The 16699-nt window shown below is 41.1% G+C and overlaps 1 protein-coding gene across 1 annotated transcript in view; it reads right to left on the bottom strand.

Moving 5' to 3' along the window:
* Positions 1–11335, bottom strand: part of LOC102430429 (guanylate-binding protein 7-like) — a 19403-nt gene extending 8068 nt beyond the window's left edge. Inside the window, exons 1-6 of the mRNA XM_023758244.1 lie at positions 11146–11335; positions 6865–6992; positions 3957–4066; positions 3541–3737; positions 2679–2924; positions 1473–1753 (exon numbers count right to left, since the gene is read on the bottom strand). Of these exons, the coding sequence (XP_023614012.1) occupies positions 1473–1753; positions 2679–2924; positions 3541–3737; positions 3957–4066; positions 6865–6992; positions 11146–11335 (1152 nt within the window). The remainder of the gene's footprint in view (positions 1–1472; positions 1754–2678; positions 2925–3540; positions 3738–3956; positions 4067–6864; positions 6993–11145) is intronic.
* Between the last annotated feature and the right edge of the window lie 5364 nt (positions 11336–16699).

Here is a 16699-nt window from a genome sequence, read left to right as displayed (position 1 = left end):
GCCAGCTTTAGCTCTGAGGCCTCGCTGCTGAAAACATCGATACAATCGTTTCGGTCCGGCTGGATTTCAGTCCGGCTGGTTTCTGGTGTTTTGTTTAGCTTCTTATTTGCAACATAGTATATAGTTGCTTAGAGTTGCAGCTGAGAGGCCGGCAAGTCAGGCGGGGAACGTTGGAGTCTGCAGCAAGCAAGCCTCATGCTCGCTTCAGTGCCTGGCTGCCTACCGCCATCTTGGCTGACAGTTAATTTGCATATACTCACTGATTAGCCAATGAAAAGGGTAGCGGTCGTACGCTAATTACTATGTTTCTCTTTTATTAGTGTAGATGTCCTATAGCTAGGGAGAGGAAGCCAGGTGTTACTACATGACGTCATTACCCAGTGCCCACAGCCACCATTACCAGGCTGGGCTGAGCATGGGGCACATTTTGCAGCATGGGGTCCTGGCAGCATTAGCTACAATTTGGTGGGGTTTCACTCCAGGATGGTGGCAGGGCCTGTATTACACTCGGGAGAAGCCAAGTGTTGCTTTGTCAGTGCCAGCTCTGCAGTGCCGTTTCTTTATAAATGGCCAGTGCGCATCATGGCAGCTCTTGGGTTGAGTGTCTGTCCCCTGGTGGTCAGTGTTCATCATAGCGACTGGTCAGAAGGACACTTAGAATATTAGCATTTCATATATATAGATTGCAAGTGTGTGTCATCTATACCAGCACATTGGTCGGTCAGAAGGTTGCACGTACGTACATTTGGTCACTTAATCTTTTATACGAAATTTATGCACTGGTGGGGAATCCCTCAGCTTGGCCTGAACCCTCTTGGATTGGGCCTAAGCCAGCAGTGAGACATCCTTCTCACAGTCAGGGGCTCTCACAGTCTGGGACTCCTCTCTCCTAACCACAAAACTGCAGTGGAGGCGGGAGAGGCTCCCACCATCACTGCTGCACTCACCAGACGTGAGCCCAGCCGAGCAGCACTCCTCCTGTGGGAGCACACTAACCACCAGGGGGCAGCTCCTGCATTGAGGGTCTGCCCCCTGGTGGTCAGTGCACATCATAGAGACCAGTCATTCTGTCGGTCATTCCGCCATTCGGTCGATTTGCTTATTAAGGTTTTATTATATAGGATATTAGTTTCAGGTGTATAATATCTGAATTTTGTTTTCAGCTTTTGTTACACAGAGCAGAGAACCATACACCTTGTGATAGGAACTCACCTGAAGAATTGTAAAGTAATAAAATTCTTTTTTTTGTAAACTGCTAATAAGCACATGTTAATTTGTTTGTCCCTAATAGAAATAAAGAGCTAATCTTTCAGAAAAAGGATGAATTGTAGACTATAGATTTGTCACTCACATGAATCCAAAAGTTCATTCTTTTACAATGGGTAAGACATGAACTATGGGTCAAAAGGGGATGTCTAGGCATCAATCTAGAAGAACAGGAATTAGGAAGGATATATGCTAAGAAATATTACCATAAGTTTCTTTTGGAACACTTGGTTGTCATCCTTGAAGGAATGCTCCATGAAGATTGCAATGGCTTCCTTCTCACAGGCTGCATGCAGGTCCAGCAGCTCCTGCAGCGTGTCTGTGGGGAAGCTCACTCTCTGGGCCATCTGCTCGCTGTAGTGGTCGGCTGCCTTCTGCATGGCTGCTGAGTTCTCACGTTCAGCCAGAGTTGTCACTGCATTTTCCAAACAAGGCACTGCTCCACTATTGATGGCATCCACATAGGCCTTTGCAAGAGACCCCAACCCTGAATGACATATGATATTTAGGGAATGGACAGGAAGTTCTTTCTCACTGTTTCACAAATTTTAGAGGTCAGCATTCTAAAAATAACAAAAAATTTATTGAAATGAAGTTTTGTTTTCCCTTTCTTTTTTTCCTCCCCATCTTCCTCTTTGTCCTCATTTTTGTCCCCTCATCCTTTACTTCTCTAAATCTACTTCCTTATAATAACATCATGGTGTCTCCTATTCACTCTCACTTTTATGGTTGTGAAATTGAACACATGATAATACAAACCTAATTATTTCAACCAATATGTTCAAGGGTTTCCTATAACCATTTTCCAATTGAAATAACATTAAAGAGAGTTTATTTTACAGGTAGTTAATGTAGATAATTTGTGGGCAAAATTTTTCAATGAAAATTTGAGACACAATTAAAAAATCATCATGAATTTCATGATTGTGACTCAAATATTAAATCAAGCAAGAGCCCATCTCAGCCCCAGTCACTGTATGTCTGCCTAGGTGGTATATCCATGAATCTAGCCCTGCACATAAGGCTATAGTTAAAATTTCTTCTCAAACTCTAATGAGCTTCGAAGATTTATATTCTGTTATATATGTCATCCAAACTGGTGTAAATTTATGAGATATCTTGTGTATCTTCATCAAGACACACTCATCTCATTGGTCCTATCATTATGCACATTTCTCTCTTTAACAGCAGCTTGCACTTATGTCATTAGTGTGTTAGTCTCATGAGGTACATTAGGCTTCAATAATTCTCCAAATAGGGAAACTTCAGTGGAAAAAAATACATGTGTATGTGTGGCATCAATCTCTGCTTTTCCACATCACATAGAGAGGGAAACAAAACTGCTGAAAAACCTCGAGTACAATCACACACATTGAACTGCAGAGAAACATGTTATAACAAAGGAGACTCACAATTTCCAGTGACAATGATTCCCTCTCTGAGGGTCTTGGTTTTTGCTTCTGTGAAGATATAGTTACAGAAATTTTTGGATTGCTCCTGGAAACTGCACTCTAGTTGGTTTTCTGACACCTCCTCCATATGGAGTAATAACTTTTTGTCATTTGTAGGCCGGTCAAAGGTAAAGCACTTTTGCTTTGGAAAGAACTTCTTGATATACTCTCTAGGCATGTTGGACTTCTGGATTTGGGGATCCTCGCCTGTAGAGAAGAAAAAAGAGCAGTGATTGGTGAGACAGTCTTTAGGCAAGGACATTGATGATTTTCATTTCAAAGGGTCTTTGCATCACTGCAACTTTGGTGTTTGCATACCTCCATTTATTTACTCATGCAAATCAATCTAATGCTAATCTCACTAAAACTTAGAATTTTTTTTATTTTTTTTGTCCAGAACCAAGAATAAAAGCAGTACTTCTGAGAAAGAAGAGGAGGTATTCATTCCATGTGAAGGAACTTATGATTTTCCCCTGGTGACCAATGCTTGAATATTTATTAGATATTTTTGAGTGATAGATTAATCCCCAAAATTATCAAAAATACATTTGATATTATAGTCCTAATGTCAGAAATATAATATGGGTTCTAAAATAAAGACAAATGTTTCTTGGTAGATATATGAAAATTTATGATATTGTTAGGAAAAATACCATGTGGAGGACAGACAATCCATGTGATTTTAAACCCCTGTAAATCAAATCTGGAGGTCAGAGATTGCCATATACAATTTATATTATAGTCCACTGGTCAGAAATATAATGTGAGTTCTAAAGTAAGAATCAAATGTTAGACCTCTACCACCCAGACCATTCTCTGATACCTGAAACCAACTTCAAGGCATTCTCCAGGTACTCATCTTCAGTGATATTACGTCCATCTAACTTCAGCTCCAGCATGAAATCCCGTACAACCCAAACAAAGTCTGGAAAGAAACTCCTAAACTCGGCTGAGTCATCTACTTCACCAGAGCTGGGAGAGGACTTTGTCCTGATTAGCTTGGTTAGTTCAGTCACATAGCTGGGATCTTAGCTAAGGAATGAGAAGTGCTCTCCACCAAAATTTCCAGATCTCACATGGAAATAATTGTTATGAACATTCCTATTCACCCTCTGTCCCTTTTTCTCCTCAAACATGGTTATAACATGACGAACAAATAACAAAAATAATAACAAAATAGTCTCAATTTCATTCCCATAGACTCCATGACACATGGAGGTTGGGTTCCTGGAAGGATACTGCAGCTGCTCCAGGGCCTGGTGGTTGATGGTGCTCATGCTGTTGTAGACAAACATGCTGCTAAGAAGCACGGCCAGGGCAAAGATCCATGAGTCATTTTTTGAGTCACCCTAGAAAGTGCACAAAAGGGGACTGAAGTGTCTATAATTTACTCACTGGTTCAGTTGTTCATGCACTAGGTCAGTTTTACTATAACTGAACAGTAGGGTAAATAACATACACTGTGAAGACAGTGGTAAATTCAAACCTCATTTTTGGATATTCACATGGACTCCTCTCAAGGTCTGAGTTCTTGAGCAATTAAAAGAAGTGAATGACACTGTACATGTGCCAAATGTTTAAAACAGTTCTCAGAACATAGAAGTATGCAATGACAAGTGGTAATGATTTCTTTGCAACTTTCTCTTGACCATGAACTTACTAATGACACAAATGCTACTCAATTAAATTCACCAACTTCTCATTGTGCATTTAAAATATGCAGTTAGTTTTGTGGATGAAAAGTTTCATAAGGCAATCTCTGATCTCCAGCGATGACTTGTTGGAGGTGCAAATGTACATGGAAACATGTAAATGCATACAAGGCGACCGACTCTGCCAGGAGTGCAACTCAATCTTATCTAATAAAGAGGGAATATGCAAATTGACCATCATGCCATAACCGTCAAGATGGATGTGCCCACAGTGGAGGCCAAGTTCCGATAACGAACCTTAACAAGCAATCAGCAGGGACCTGAGGCTGTGTCCCCCGCCTGGTGGGGCTTGACAGGGCACTTCAGGCTGCGTCCCCAGCCCCAGCACTAGGACCTCAAGGCTTTCCCCCTGGCCCTGGCTGGGGGACCTCAGGCAGCACACGCTGCCCTGTCACCAGGCCAGGGGTCCTGAAGGTGCACTGGGGGACCTGAGGCTCTGCCCCCCACCTGGCAGTTCTTGACAAGGGTGGGGCCGGCCATGTCTTGATCTCACCCAATGGGTGTGGGGCTGACTGGGTCTGGGTCTCGCGTGATTTTGAGGTGCCTCGGGTATGCGGGGACTGGATTCTGGGTCCTGCAGCATGCCCCAGACTCTGACAGGAGGAAGATTTTTATATACATTTAACTAATTTTCTTTGATATCTGGCACTTCTATTATAGAGAAAGGGCAAATAACAATATTAAAATATTTCCTCTAATTAATTCCCTTTTAATGTGGATGAATTTTGTGCACCAGGCCACTAGTGTTATAACATAAAAGGCAAAGGAGGAATGCTAAACACAGAAAAATTACTCTATGATTACAAGACAAGAAGGAATTATGTCTGAATGAGATTCAATCCCATTAGGTGAAGGTACCAGGACTTTTCTTTAAAGAATGGACAGAATGTGGAATTGTGGAGAGAAAGAGACCATGTAGAAGCCAATCAGAATTGTTAGAAAGTGTGTTCATTCAAAGGTACTACCTGTTATTTCATTTGATTGAAGTGGTGGTTATGTATGTTGTAGGAATAGATGATGAGGCTGAACATAACATTCAGGGTAAATCATGAGTGACTATGAAATTGAATTGGATATTGCTAAAAACACTAGAGTTGTAAGGACAGCAAGTATTTTTGTTGCTATCAGTTGACAGTTATGTTTTGGCTCCTTTACAAATGTAATTAGCTAAAAACAAGAAGATTTATGTAAACCACAATCTGTTAGCAATCAGTAGACCATCTTGGGCTTATGCTGATGTGATTATTGAGTACTTTAAACATGAATTATGCTAAGTGAAATAAGCCATTCAGAGAAAGAAAAGTATCATATAATTTCACTCTCATGTGAAATATAATGAAACAACAAATAACATAGAGGCAGGCTCATAGATAGAGAGCAGCCTGACAATTTTTGGAGTTGGATGTGGGGTTAGGGGCTGAAGCTAGAGGTATTGAGAAAAAAAAAAGGAAGACTTCATGTACAGAACAGTGTGGTGACTGCTAGGGGTGGGGGGTGGGAGAAGTTGGTGGAGGGTAAAGGAGAGATAAATGGTGATGGACAGAGATTTGATTTTGGGTGGTAAATACACAATATAATGTACAGATAATGTGTTGTATAATTTGGCTCCTGAAACCTGTATAATTCTGTTAACCAGTGTCACCCCAATAAATTCAATAAAAAAATCAATGTTCAAATTCAGAATTTAATTCCTGCCACTTCTCTTTTTGTAGTAAATGAAGCCAAAGATCCACTGCTGCAACCTTAACTTTAGACTCTGGCTAATACAAATAAGGGCACAGATTGACCACAACTAATACAGTAAATACAGATTACCTAAAAATATCTCATTTACAATGCTTGTGTTTTGGGTCTCTAGCTTCTGAATTTATAGAAATCAGGGAGGAATTCATCTCTAAAGCTCAGATACTTGGAATAAAATGTTTTATTAATGTGACAAGTGTTTTTGGAGATTACATATGTTATTCTACTGAAACCCCATTTTTATGTTACCTACACTCAAGACCATAAACCTCACACACCTTAAATATTGGAGTGCATAGATCTCATAATTATAACTTCTTCCAGGATGTTTTCTTATCCTGAATCCTGAATAAATATGTCACTCCTTGTATCCATGGTACACTATATTGATAACACTGCTTATTTCTTATCTTCCAACTAGGCTCTGGGCCTTTTCCTCAGTTGTGCATATCTGTAGTACTTAACACAAAATCCTAGAATTTAGATGCCCAATAAGTATTTGTTGTATTGTAACTTTCAACCAAGTATAAAAATAAGAAGTTATAAGCCTAATAAAGAAAATATTGAATTTTCAAGAAACATAATTAAACCTCATTATTCTTAATTAGACTTGTAGTTTACAGAAATAGGTCATAGAAGGTGAATTAAGGTGGCAAATTAAAATGTAAGTGGATTATCATGAACAAAGATACCTTTTCCACATCGCCCAGACCCTCAGTGTCCAGAAGGACCAGAGTATTGTTGGGCTTCAAGGGGTGTGGTACACACCACATCCAGATGCCCTTGGTTTCAGACCTCACTGTGGAGCCCAAAGAGAAACCTGCAAAGGAAGAGGAGAAAGCATTATAAAGTAACAGCAGATAGTCCAGGCTTCTCATAGATTACATTGGTTAAAACTATGGGAATGTGAGTGCCAGGGTGGGTGAAGTTTGCTTTCATTTCAGCAAGGACAGCCTATCCAACCTTTATCCATGTTATAGACCTTCTCAAAAAACACTTTGTATTTCCTATTCACTCCATACTATCAATGGCTTGATATATGTCACATTACAGAATTAATATAACCTCTATTGACCTTTATATTTTTTTGACACTAAAGAGCTCCCTTGTCCTTCAGATTCTGGGAGATTTCCACCAGTGGGAGGCACCAGCATGAGACTAGAAGTCAGGCATATGTTCCCTTGCTTACCCCTTAGTGAGCCACAGTGTCCCAGTGCCTCAGTTCCTCTATGGTGGCTCCATCCCAAAGTGCTGGTCTTTGCCACATTCTGGTTTGACTTTTTGCTTGTCTATTCATGATATAGGAGTGACTATAGTTACCTGGCCATTGCTACTGCCACCCTGGGTGCTTCCTCATCTCTAATTAGTTCTCTGTGACCTGCTTATACACTTGTATGAATCCCTCTATTAAGCACTCTTTAGTTACCCTTTGACAGGTTCCTTTATGTCCTGCCAGGAAATGGGTTGATAATCATCTTTCTTGAGTTTTTCCCGCATTTTTCTCATTTCTTTTCATTTATACAAGGAAATGAGGAGGGTTTTTTTCACTGTGTCAGGTGGAGATGGAAGTGAAGGCAGAAAAGACCTGTGAAACGTAGTTGCCCCTCTTTAAAAGACTTATTAGTAAACCTACTGGTGGGCAGCATGTGAGGGATATGCCCAAGAACCTGTATGTGATATATCTTGTCCAACAGTTCAACATTGTTAACATCTGCCATAGGCCAATGTTTCCTTCAATGGGCACTAGAAATGGACATGATGGAAGGTGTAGGGGAGGTTGGTTCAGCTTGGTTCAGGCCATTCTATTTCTACACCCAGTGAGTTTTCCACAGAGAGGGTACAAAACCTGAGATGGCCTGCATTCTTCTACATTGTGATAGAATTTGATTGCATGCTTATTAATACAGAGTAATCTGAACTCCCAGTTCTCCCAGTGAGAAAAGGTGGGTGTAATTGGAGATCATCATTCTTAGTTATGAGTTAAAAATTCCTCAAAGAAAGTTATCAACAAGGGGAGAGCTTAGAGATCTGGTCTTGCTCCTGTATCTTGATTGGACACGAAACCTTTTTTATTATTTTTCTGTTGTATGATTTGGGTGGGAGAGTAAAAATTCAGATTTTGTTGTTTTTCCATTTACAGTTTACTTTCAACATTATTTTTTATGAGGTTTAGTTTTGCAGCATAGTGGTTAGACAATCGTATACTTTACAAAGTGTTCCCACTGACATTACAAGGACCCATTTGTCAATATACATAGTTATTACAATATTATTGACTATAACTATGTGTGTTAAAATATTTTGAGGGTTGGGACTTCCGCAGGCAATGAAACATCAACTCATTATTGCCTGGTGTTATCTTGAGTAGAATTAAAAGGATGGTGTTGAAATTCTCAACAGACATCTCTCTCTCAGGGTTCTCAAAACTTTTAATCCATACAAAAAGACTATCAATTAATTTAAGGCAGGCAAGGAAAAGTGTTCACCCTGATGGGTGACCCAGAATTTATCTACAACAAAGATCAAGAGAAAATGTTTTGCTGGAAGCAAATTGAAAAATTATGAAGCAAAAAGGAAAAAGTAAGAAAAGGGAGAGAAGGAGTGAGACAGAAAGAAAGAGACATAGTGACAATGTCTCTACAACAAAGAGAGATATTTCTAGAAATATTTGGAGTTCAATGTAATGAGGTTTATGCCATAACTAGTGGCCCAGTGCATGAAATTTGTGCACATTAAAAGGGAATTAGTGAGAGGAAATATTTTAACATTGCTATTTGCCCTTTCTCTATAATAGAAGTGTCAGAAATGAAAGAAAATTAGTAAAATGTATATGAAAATCTTCCTCCTGTCAGAGTCTGGGGTGTGCTGCATTACCCAGAGTCAAGTTCCTGCCCACCTTTGTGAGCCATTAAATCACATGAGACCCAGACCTGGTCAGATCCACCCCCATTGGGTGAGATACAGACTCAGTCGGCCCCAACCCCGTCAAGCCGTGCCAGGTGGGGGTATGGGCAGCCTCAGGTCCCCTGGCATAGCACCGGTTGGGGGGGCGCAGCCTCAGGACCCTGTCATGCCCCTCCGGGTGGGGGGTGTGGTCTGAGGTCCCCCATCAAGCACTGCCAGGCAGGTGGTGCAGCATCAGGTCCCTGGCCTGAGGCAAAGGGGGCAGCCTGTGGTCCCCCAGCCCAGCACCAGGGTGGAGGGCGTACCTAGAGGTCCTTCAAAAAGCCAGGCTAGGCGGGGAGCGTGGCCTAAGGTTCCCTGGCCAAGTGCCAGGGGGCATGGCTTCAGGTTCCCACTCAAGCCCTACTGGGTGGGGGGCACAGCCTGAGGTCCCCCACCCCAGCTCGGCACCATGAAGCCTCAGGTCCCTGCTGATCACTCGTTAAAGGAACCCTGTATCTGCTGTGGACATAACCATCTTGGGTTATGGGAATCCCGCCTCCACTGTGGGTGCAGCCATCTTGTGATGGTGTGAGGGTTAATTTGCATATTATCTCTTTATTATATAAGATGGTGCTGAGCTAGTGAGACACAAAGGAAGACATTGGAGAATAAAAATTGTATGTGATTTTCATAGAGAGAAATGAGCTACAGGACATAGGCAGATTGCTCTAAAATCAGTAAAAATAAAAAATGAGAAATTAATAGAAAAGAAAAATGACATCAAGAAATAGAAAATACAAAAAGAAAATGAATATGTGAGAGATGCTCAAACTTATTTTTAATGAGGCAAATAATATGCAGCTATACAGTCACCAGATCATCAAATTTTAAAAGTCATTTACCAAAGTTTTATGAGGATGCGGAAAATTCTCAATTACTGCTAATAAAAATATACAGTATAATGCATATAAAGTTTGAAAGCTGTTAAAAATATCTAGAAAGGCTGACCACATATATACTTCATGACCCAGCAATTTTATTTCTGGGTCTGTCACACAAGGTAGCTTGTGTACATGTGCACCAGGATATACAGATAAGAAGTTTCATGTCAGCATCACTCATAAAAGTAAAAACTGAGAAACAAAAACAATGTCATCAACAACAAATGGATAAATAAATGATGGTATCTTCTCTCAATAGCATACTATAAAATAGCGAAAATAAATTATAGATACATATGACAAATTAGGTAAAACAAATTGCTTGTTGAGCAAAAGAAGCAAGATTCCCAAGCATACCGGAATGGACTTCCTTTTATATAATATTCAAGCTATTCTTACAAATGCATACACAGCTTGTAAAACCACTTTTAAAAGGAAAAGGGAAAGCATGCAGCATGAAAATAAAGACATTGGTGAGCTCTAGTGAGGTGTCAGAGGGTACATCTAGGGATTTTGGGTGCTGGTAATGTTTTATTTCTTAATATGGACAGTGATTACACAGGTGATCACTTCATATTTATTAACTTTGTATATATGTATGTTTTGTGCACTCTTCTGTATTATAGTTCACATATTAGAAAAGACTCGATAAAGAAAAGAGGGTATAATTTAGCTAAATTTTACTCAAAAATGAAGCAAAAATTGGATGGTAGACGCATTGAGAGATAAGATATATAGAATATACTGTTGTTCATTTGTTCCTTCCATCATTTTTTAAAAATAGGGACATGTTGAATAATATCTGTATACTATTTTGAAAAGCCCCTAAAGTTTAGGGCATAAAGTGATGGGAGAGAAAGGAAGGGAATAATTGCTGGAGCTGAGCTCCTCAGCAGGAAGAGTGGATGGGATCAAGAAAAATGTGTGGATCATTGGATAAAGTTGGGAACCCCCTGCTTACTGGCTCAAAGAGTGAGGGTTTTTGGAACAATGGGGTTTAAGATAGTTATTTCATCATGACAGATAGAACTTTTCTTCAGTGGTAGTAGTTAGTCTCTTTTTTTAAGCTGACCATGAAGGAGGTGTAATGAGTCTGTGTTATCAGTATCTCCAAGCAAATGCCCACTGCCCCAGAACAACACTCACCATGGTTCTGTCCTGCCAGGCAGTTCATCAGGAAGGATTTTCCTGTCCAATACAGACCTGCGATGGCCACCACCACCACAGGCTGAGAGATCTTGTCTAGAATCTCCAGTGCTGTTGGATTTACTGTCAGCTGATTATTCTGATTTTCCACCATACAGATGGGGTCCATCATGGTGTATCCAGAGGCCATGTTGAGCTGTAACCCAAAGAAACAATTTTGTACAACACAAGATCCAGAAGTCATATCTAATGGTTATACAAGTCACATGCATGTGAACTTTCTTGCCCGTAGAACATATAAATCAGTTTCCTGCATTTTGTATGCTTCTAAAACTTAAGTATTTAGCCAAATGTGTCAAACCCTGGCACAGATTCCTTATGTACATTATCATATTGGTCTTTAAATAAACCCTAATACAACCTTGCCCATGTGATGCATAAAAGGAATAGAATGAGCAAAACAAAACACTGATGATGGAGCCTTGAGAACATTAACATATTGGGGGTAATTAGAGGCAGAATGGGACATGCAGGAGATAGTAGTGACCAGAGAAGTTCCGTGGACTTCCAGAATGTTTTGGTTTGTCGTTAACTGCATACATTCTCTGAGCACCTACCATGTGCTGGGCACTATTCTATGTGCTCAGTATAAAGTAGTGAACAAAATGGATACCAATTCCTGCCTCATGGAGCTCTATTCTAGTGGGAGGAGGCAGACAATACAGAAAGCAAATAAGCAAATACATATATGTACATAAGATGATGGAAAGTGCTCAGGAGAAAATAAGCAGGAACTGGGATGGACAGAGTGGGGGCTGAATTTAAATAGAGGGTGGTCAGAATAGGCCTCTAAGAAAAAGACTAATAAATGTTCTCTGTGACCTTGAGGATGACAAATGTAGTGAGTCCTGGGAACTGTAGCAGTTGTAGGAGGGAAGACTTTGAGAGGAAGAAGACAAAGAATGAGGCTCACTCTTAAAACACCATGGACAGATATTTATAGAACCCAGATACAGTTATGAATGCAGGAATTCACTTATTTAAACTAGAATAAAAAGAAATTTTTGTTTCTGGGCTGACAGGAAAGACAGGCTATAGCCAGGTCAATTTGGGGTGTGCCTAGAGCTGCCAGAGTCCCACAGCTGGGAGAGGTCCTACTTTAGTGTATTCATCACAGTGGGTGTTTCATGCAATTAAGGGACAGAAAGCAGTCAAAGTGATTTGACTGTCCCTTTACTTCCTCAAAGATAATCCTAAACAACATTCATGTGTTCCATGCTTTCCTAGCTGTGTGCATTGGAAAGAGAAATATCTCTGTCTGTTTCTTCTTCCATAAAATGGCTACTCTAAAAATAACAATCTCTTGGTGATTAAGATCCTTAGAAATTTTAAATATGTGATAAAATTTATAATGCTCTTAAAATCATGGGTTGCATTCTGAATCCTCTGTAAGTATTGGTTGAAACTTGAGTATTTAAGAGGGCATGGAGTTTAAGTTCTAAACGAAGGTGAAGATTTGCCTTTGGACTGAACAGTGACATCTCTTGATCCAGTTGTGAGCATGTGGAGGACACATCCCGTGAGTAGGACTCAGGCAGGACAGGAGCAGCAGTAACAGCTGAAAGGGAGGACACTGAGGGGAAGGGAGGACACTGAGGGGGCAGGGGTGAGTCCTGTGGGAGGAACCCAGAGCAGTCCTGGGATGTCTGAGCACAGATTCTAGAGTGGCTACCAGGCTTTAAATCACTTCCTGTCAATGAGACCTTGAAAAAGGAACTTAACTCTCTGAGCCTGCATTTTCTTATCAGTGTGATAGATAAAGCAAGAATTTCCACCTGACTCATTACTATAAGGCAGTGGTTCTCAATCTTGGCTGCACATTAGAATCACCTGGGAATCTTTTTAAAATCCTGATTTCTGGGCCTCATCTTCAGTAGTTTAAAAAGATTCCCAGGTGATTCTAATGTGCAGCCAAGGTTGAGAACCACGGCTATAAGGTCTGGTAACACACAGATTCTCAATAATTAATGATTAATGTGGTGTTTAAGAGCAAGTTAGGCAATGTGCTGAAATGTGTTAATATGTTCAATAATTTACAATTTGTCAACAAATAATGTGTCTCAAATCTCTTTCTCAGAAAATAACCAATTTTTATTATTTTTTTTTTTACCACACTTTGTACCATTTCTTTTTTTTTTTCTAAACATGATTGGGAGCAGAAGTAGGGAGTAAACATTAGTCTTCTATTGCTGTGTTAAAAGCAGGAGGAATTGCAGAGTTTATTTCTTGAACTGAATATTTAAAATTTTGGGATAAATAGATAACTTAACAATTTTTTTTTAGAATACACTTAAACTGAAATACCCAATCCAGAAGCTGTTAAGTTTAAATAAACAGGTAAAATGAAATAGTTCTCCTGTGAAGAGTTAGATGGTTTCCAATGTTTATTTCGTAGGAGAGTGGGTCATGGGAAGTGATGGTGGAAACTATCCCAAGCCTTGACTTCTCAGCAGGTATGAGAGGACATTCTTAGATGGTTTTTGTATGGACAACACATCAGAAACAATGCCTGATAAACAACCACTATTAGATTTTATAGTTATTCCTAACAGTTGGTGATGAATTGAATTATTCTATACCACGCAGCTTTGTACTATCTTTGGAATATTAAGTATTATTAAAAACAAAAATAATCAGAGTCAATCTTTCAGGATTTAAGTTGTCTATAAATTAAAGATCAGTAGGCAGAAATTTAAAGAGAAATCAGGCCCAGGGAAAATGAGTGCCTTTGTCATCTTTAACTATGTGGGCTCTTGTTTGAGCTGCGCCATGCCCACTTCATATTGAGGATCAAAAGCCTACAAAATGCCAAGATGATTTACCACCACCCCTTCCTCCTGAAGTAGAGCCTTTAAAGCCTGTAATACCCAAGGCCCCAATTCTCCTCCTCCGTTGTGGGAAGGCTCATCAGCTAGTAAAAATGGGGCTAACAGTCGGTTTACAAAAGGACTCTTTAATGTGTCTGAATGTTACCATTTGATGCCTTGTGACTGGAAGATGTTAGCCAAACCAACTCTGGAAACCAGTCAATATTTGCTATGGAGGGCTGAATATGATGAGATCTGTAAACAACAGGCTATTTGTGGATGTTCATTGCGACTCCATCTGGGAGTGGGAGCCCTCTGGGGCACATCTGGCTGTAAGTCCCGGGCAATTTAAAACATCTTCTGGTGAGGTTGTGACGGCCCCGGTGAGGTTGAAATGGCCCCTGTGAGGTCTAGACAGCACTGGTGAGGTCAAGACTGCCCCGGTGAGGTCAAGAGGGCCCCGGTGAGGTCGAGGCGGCCCCAGTGAGGCTGAAACGGCCCCAGTGAGGTTGAATCGGCCCTGGTGAGGTTGAGACGGCCCTAGTGAGGCCGGGATGGCCACGGGGAGGTTGAGATGGCCCAGGTGAGGTTGAGACGGCCATGGTGAGGTTGACACCGCCCCAGTGAGATTGAGACGGTACTGGTGAGGTCCAGATGGCCCTGGTGAGGTCAAGACGTCACTGGTGAGGTCAAAACGGCCCTGGTGTGGCTGAAACGGCCCCGATGAGGTTGAATCGGCCTCGGTGAGGTTGAAACAGCCCCAGTGAGGCTGAAACGGCCCTGGTGAGGTTGAGACGGCCCCTGTTAGGTTGAGACGGCCTCTGTGAGGCTGAGATGATCCCGGTGAGGCTGAGACAGCCCCGGTGATCTTGAGACGGCCCCAGTGAGGTTGAATTGGACTCAGTGAGCTTGAGACGGCCCCGGTGAGGTTGAATCGGCCTTGGTGAGGTTGAGATGGCCCCGGTGAGGCTGAGTGGGGAAAACCCAACTATGGGGGCCAAGGAGCAGTTCACCTGGACCAGACTGCAACAAGGGTTCAAGAACTCCCCGACTCTTTTTAGCAGAGCACTAGCATCTAATCTGTCCATATTCCTAGAATAGGACTTGGGGTGTGTTCTACTCCAACATGTAGATGATCTCCTACTGACTAACACCATGAGAGGTCAGTGCTGGGATGGAATGCGAGCCCTTCTGAGAATCTTAACTGAAACAGGTTACAGGTGTCCAAGAAAAAGCACCAATCTGTCAGAGAGAAGTCAAGTACCTAGGTTTCTGATTCACCCAAGGGAAACGAAGTCTAGAGACTGAAAGGAATGCAGGCAGTATGAGCTATTCCAGTCCCCAGCACCCATTGGCAGATTCGGGAATTCCTGGGAGCAGCAGGATATTGTCACCAAAAAGAGGACTCAGTGTCAGAAGGAAACTGTCATGCAGACACAGCAGCCAAGCTGGGTGCTAAAGAACAACTAGCACCATCACAGACCATGTTGGCCCCTGAATTATCTGAACTTCTGTAATACACTCCTCAGGAAGAGGAATGGGCCCGGCAAGAAGAATCCTTTAAGTTCCAAATGGTACTATAAGCCAGGACCCTGCACTACGATGATCCTCTTGGGAAGATGATGCAGATGATGAAGACTCGGCATGCTGAACCCCCTTTATCTCAATGACCCCCTTCAGCCAGAAGCAGCTAGAGCAGTCATCATCCATACCCCAATTTCTGAGTCTATTATCCCCAAGCCTAAGGTTAGCTTGAGGATCAAGGCAGGAGAGGGGTGGGATGAGAAAGGATATAGAAAGACTAGCAACCAGACTCTGTTTGTTAATCAGTATCCTAGTGTATATTCTTGGTAGCCTATGATTAAGTCACTGCCCTTTCTTAGCAATCTGGTCTTGCAAGACCTATTTTCCTAATTACTCCCTATTTACAAAGGGCCATAAACAAAGAATGTAACAGCTTAGCTAGAGGCACTACCCAGAGCAGGCATTTAGATACAATCTAACTTCTCCATTCTAACTGACTCAGGAGGGGCTGTGAAGCCCGCCACAAAAACCTGGTAGTTAGGAAACATAGAAAACAAACAAACCTAGGAATATATATATTGGGCAATCTCATTGTATCACTTGTTCAGGCTTTGGATCTTTGTATCCCCTAAGCCAGCAGCGTTGCTCAATTAAAGGTCCATCCTGATTAAAAAAATAATAATAATAAAAATAAAAAAATAAAACATCTTTTGAAAGATCCATGAAAAGAACTCTGACTTATTAAGTCTCTCTCTGTGATATGTGTGCCTGTAAATATCATATATAAGATGGTTATTTTATGTTCATTTGTTTTTTGGTTTAATTGGTTTAAGAAAATTTCTTGTCTGTCTGTAATGTAACTTGGTTATTGATGTTCTTTGCTTGCTTTCTTATCTTTGGGGGACTTATTCTGCTCTTTGCCATTTTATGAGCATAGGAAATCCTCTGTCTCTGCTGTTTGGGCTTTGCACCACTCAGAACTCATGAGCTGTGCTGAGTCAGTGTGAGATAAGATTCTAAGGCTAATGTCCCAGTCCACTCTTTTATGAGTACTCATTCCTTTACTGTAGGGTTTTTTCTGTTTCTCTTTTTAAGATCTCTTATTATATATACTAGAGGCCCAGTGCACAAAAATTTGTGCACTCGGGGGGGGGGGGGGGGGT

Source organism: Myotis lucifugus, unplaced genomic scaffold (genome assembly GCF_000147115.1).
Source record: "Myotis lucifugus unplaced genomic scaffold, Myoluc2.0 scaffold_126, whole genome shotgun sequence".
NCBI lineage: Eukaryota > Metazoa > Chordata > Mammalia > Chiroptera > Vespertilionidae > Myotis > Myotis lucifugus.
The sequence above is the reverse complement of the archived record's forward strand: the minus strand, read 5'-3'. Positions and strand labels throughout refer to the sequence as shown.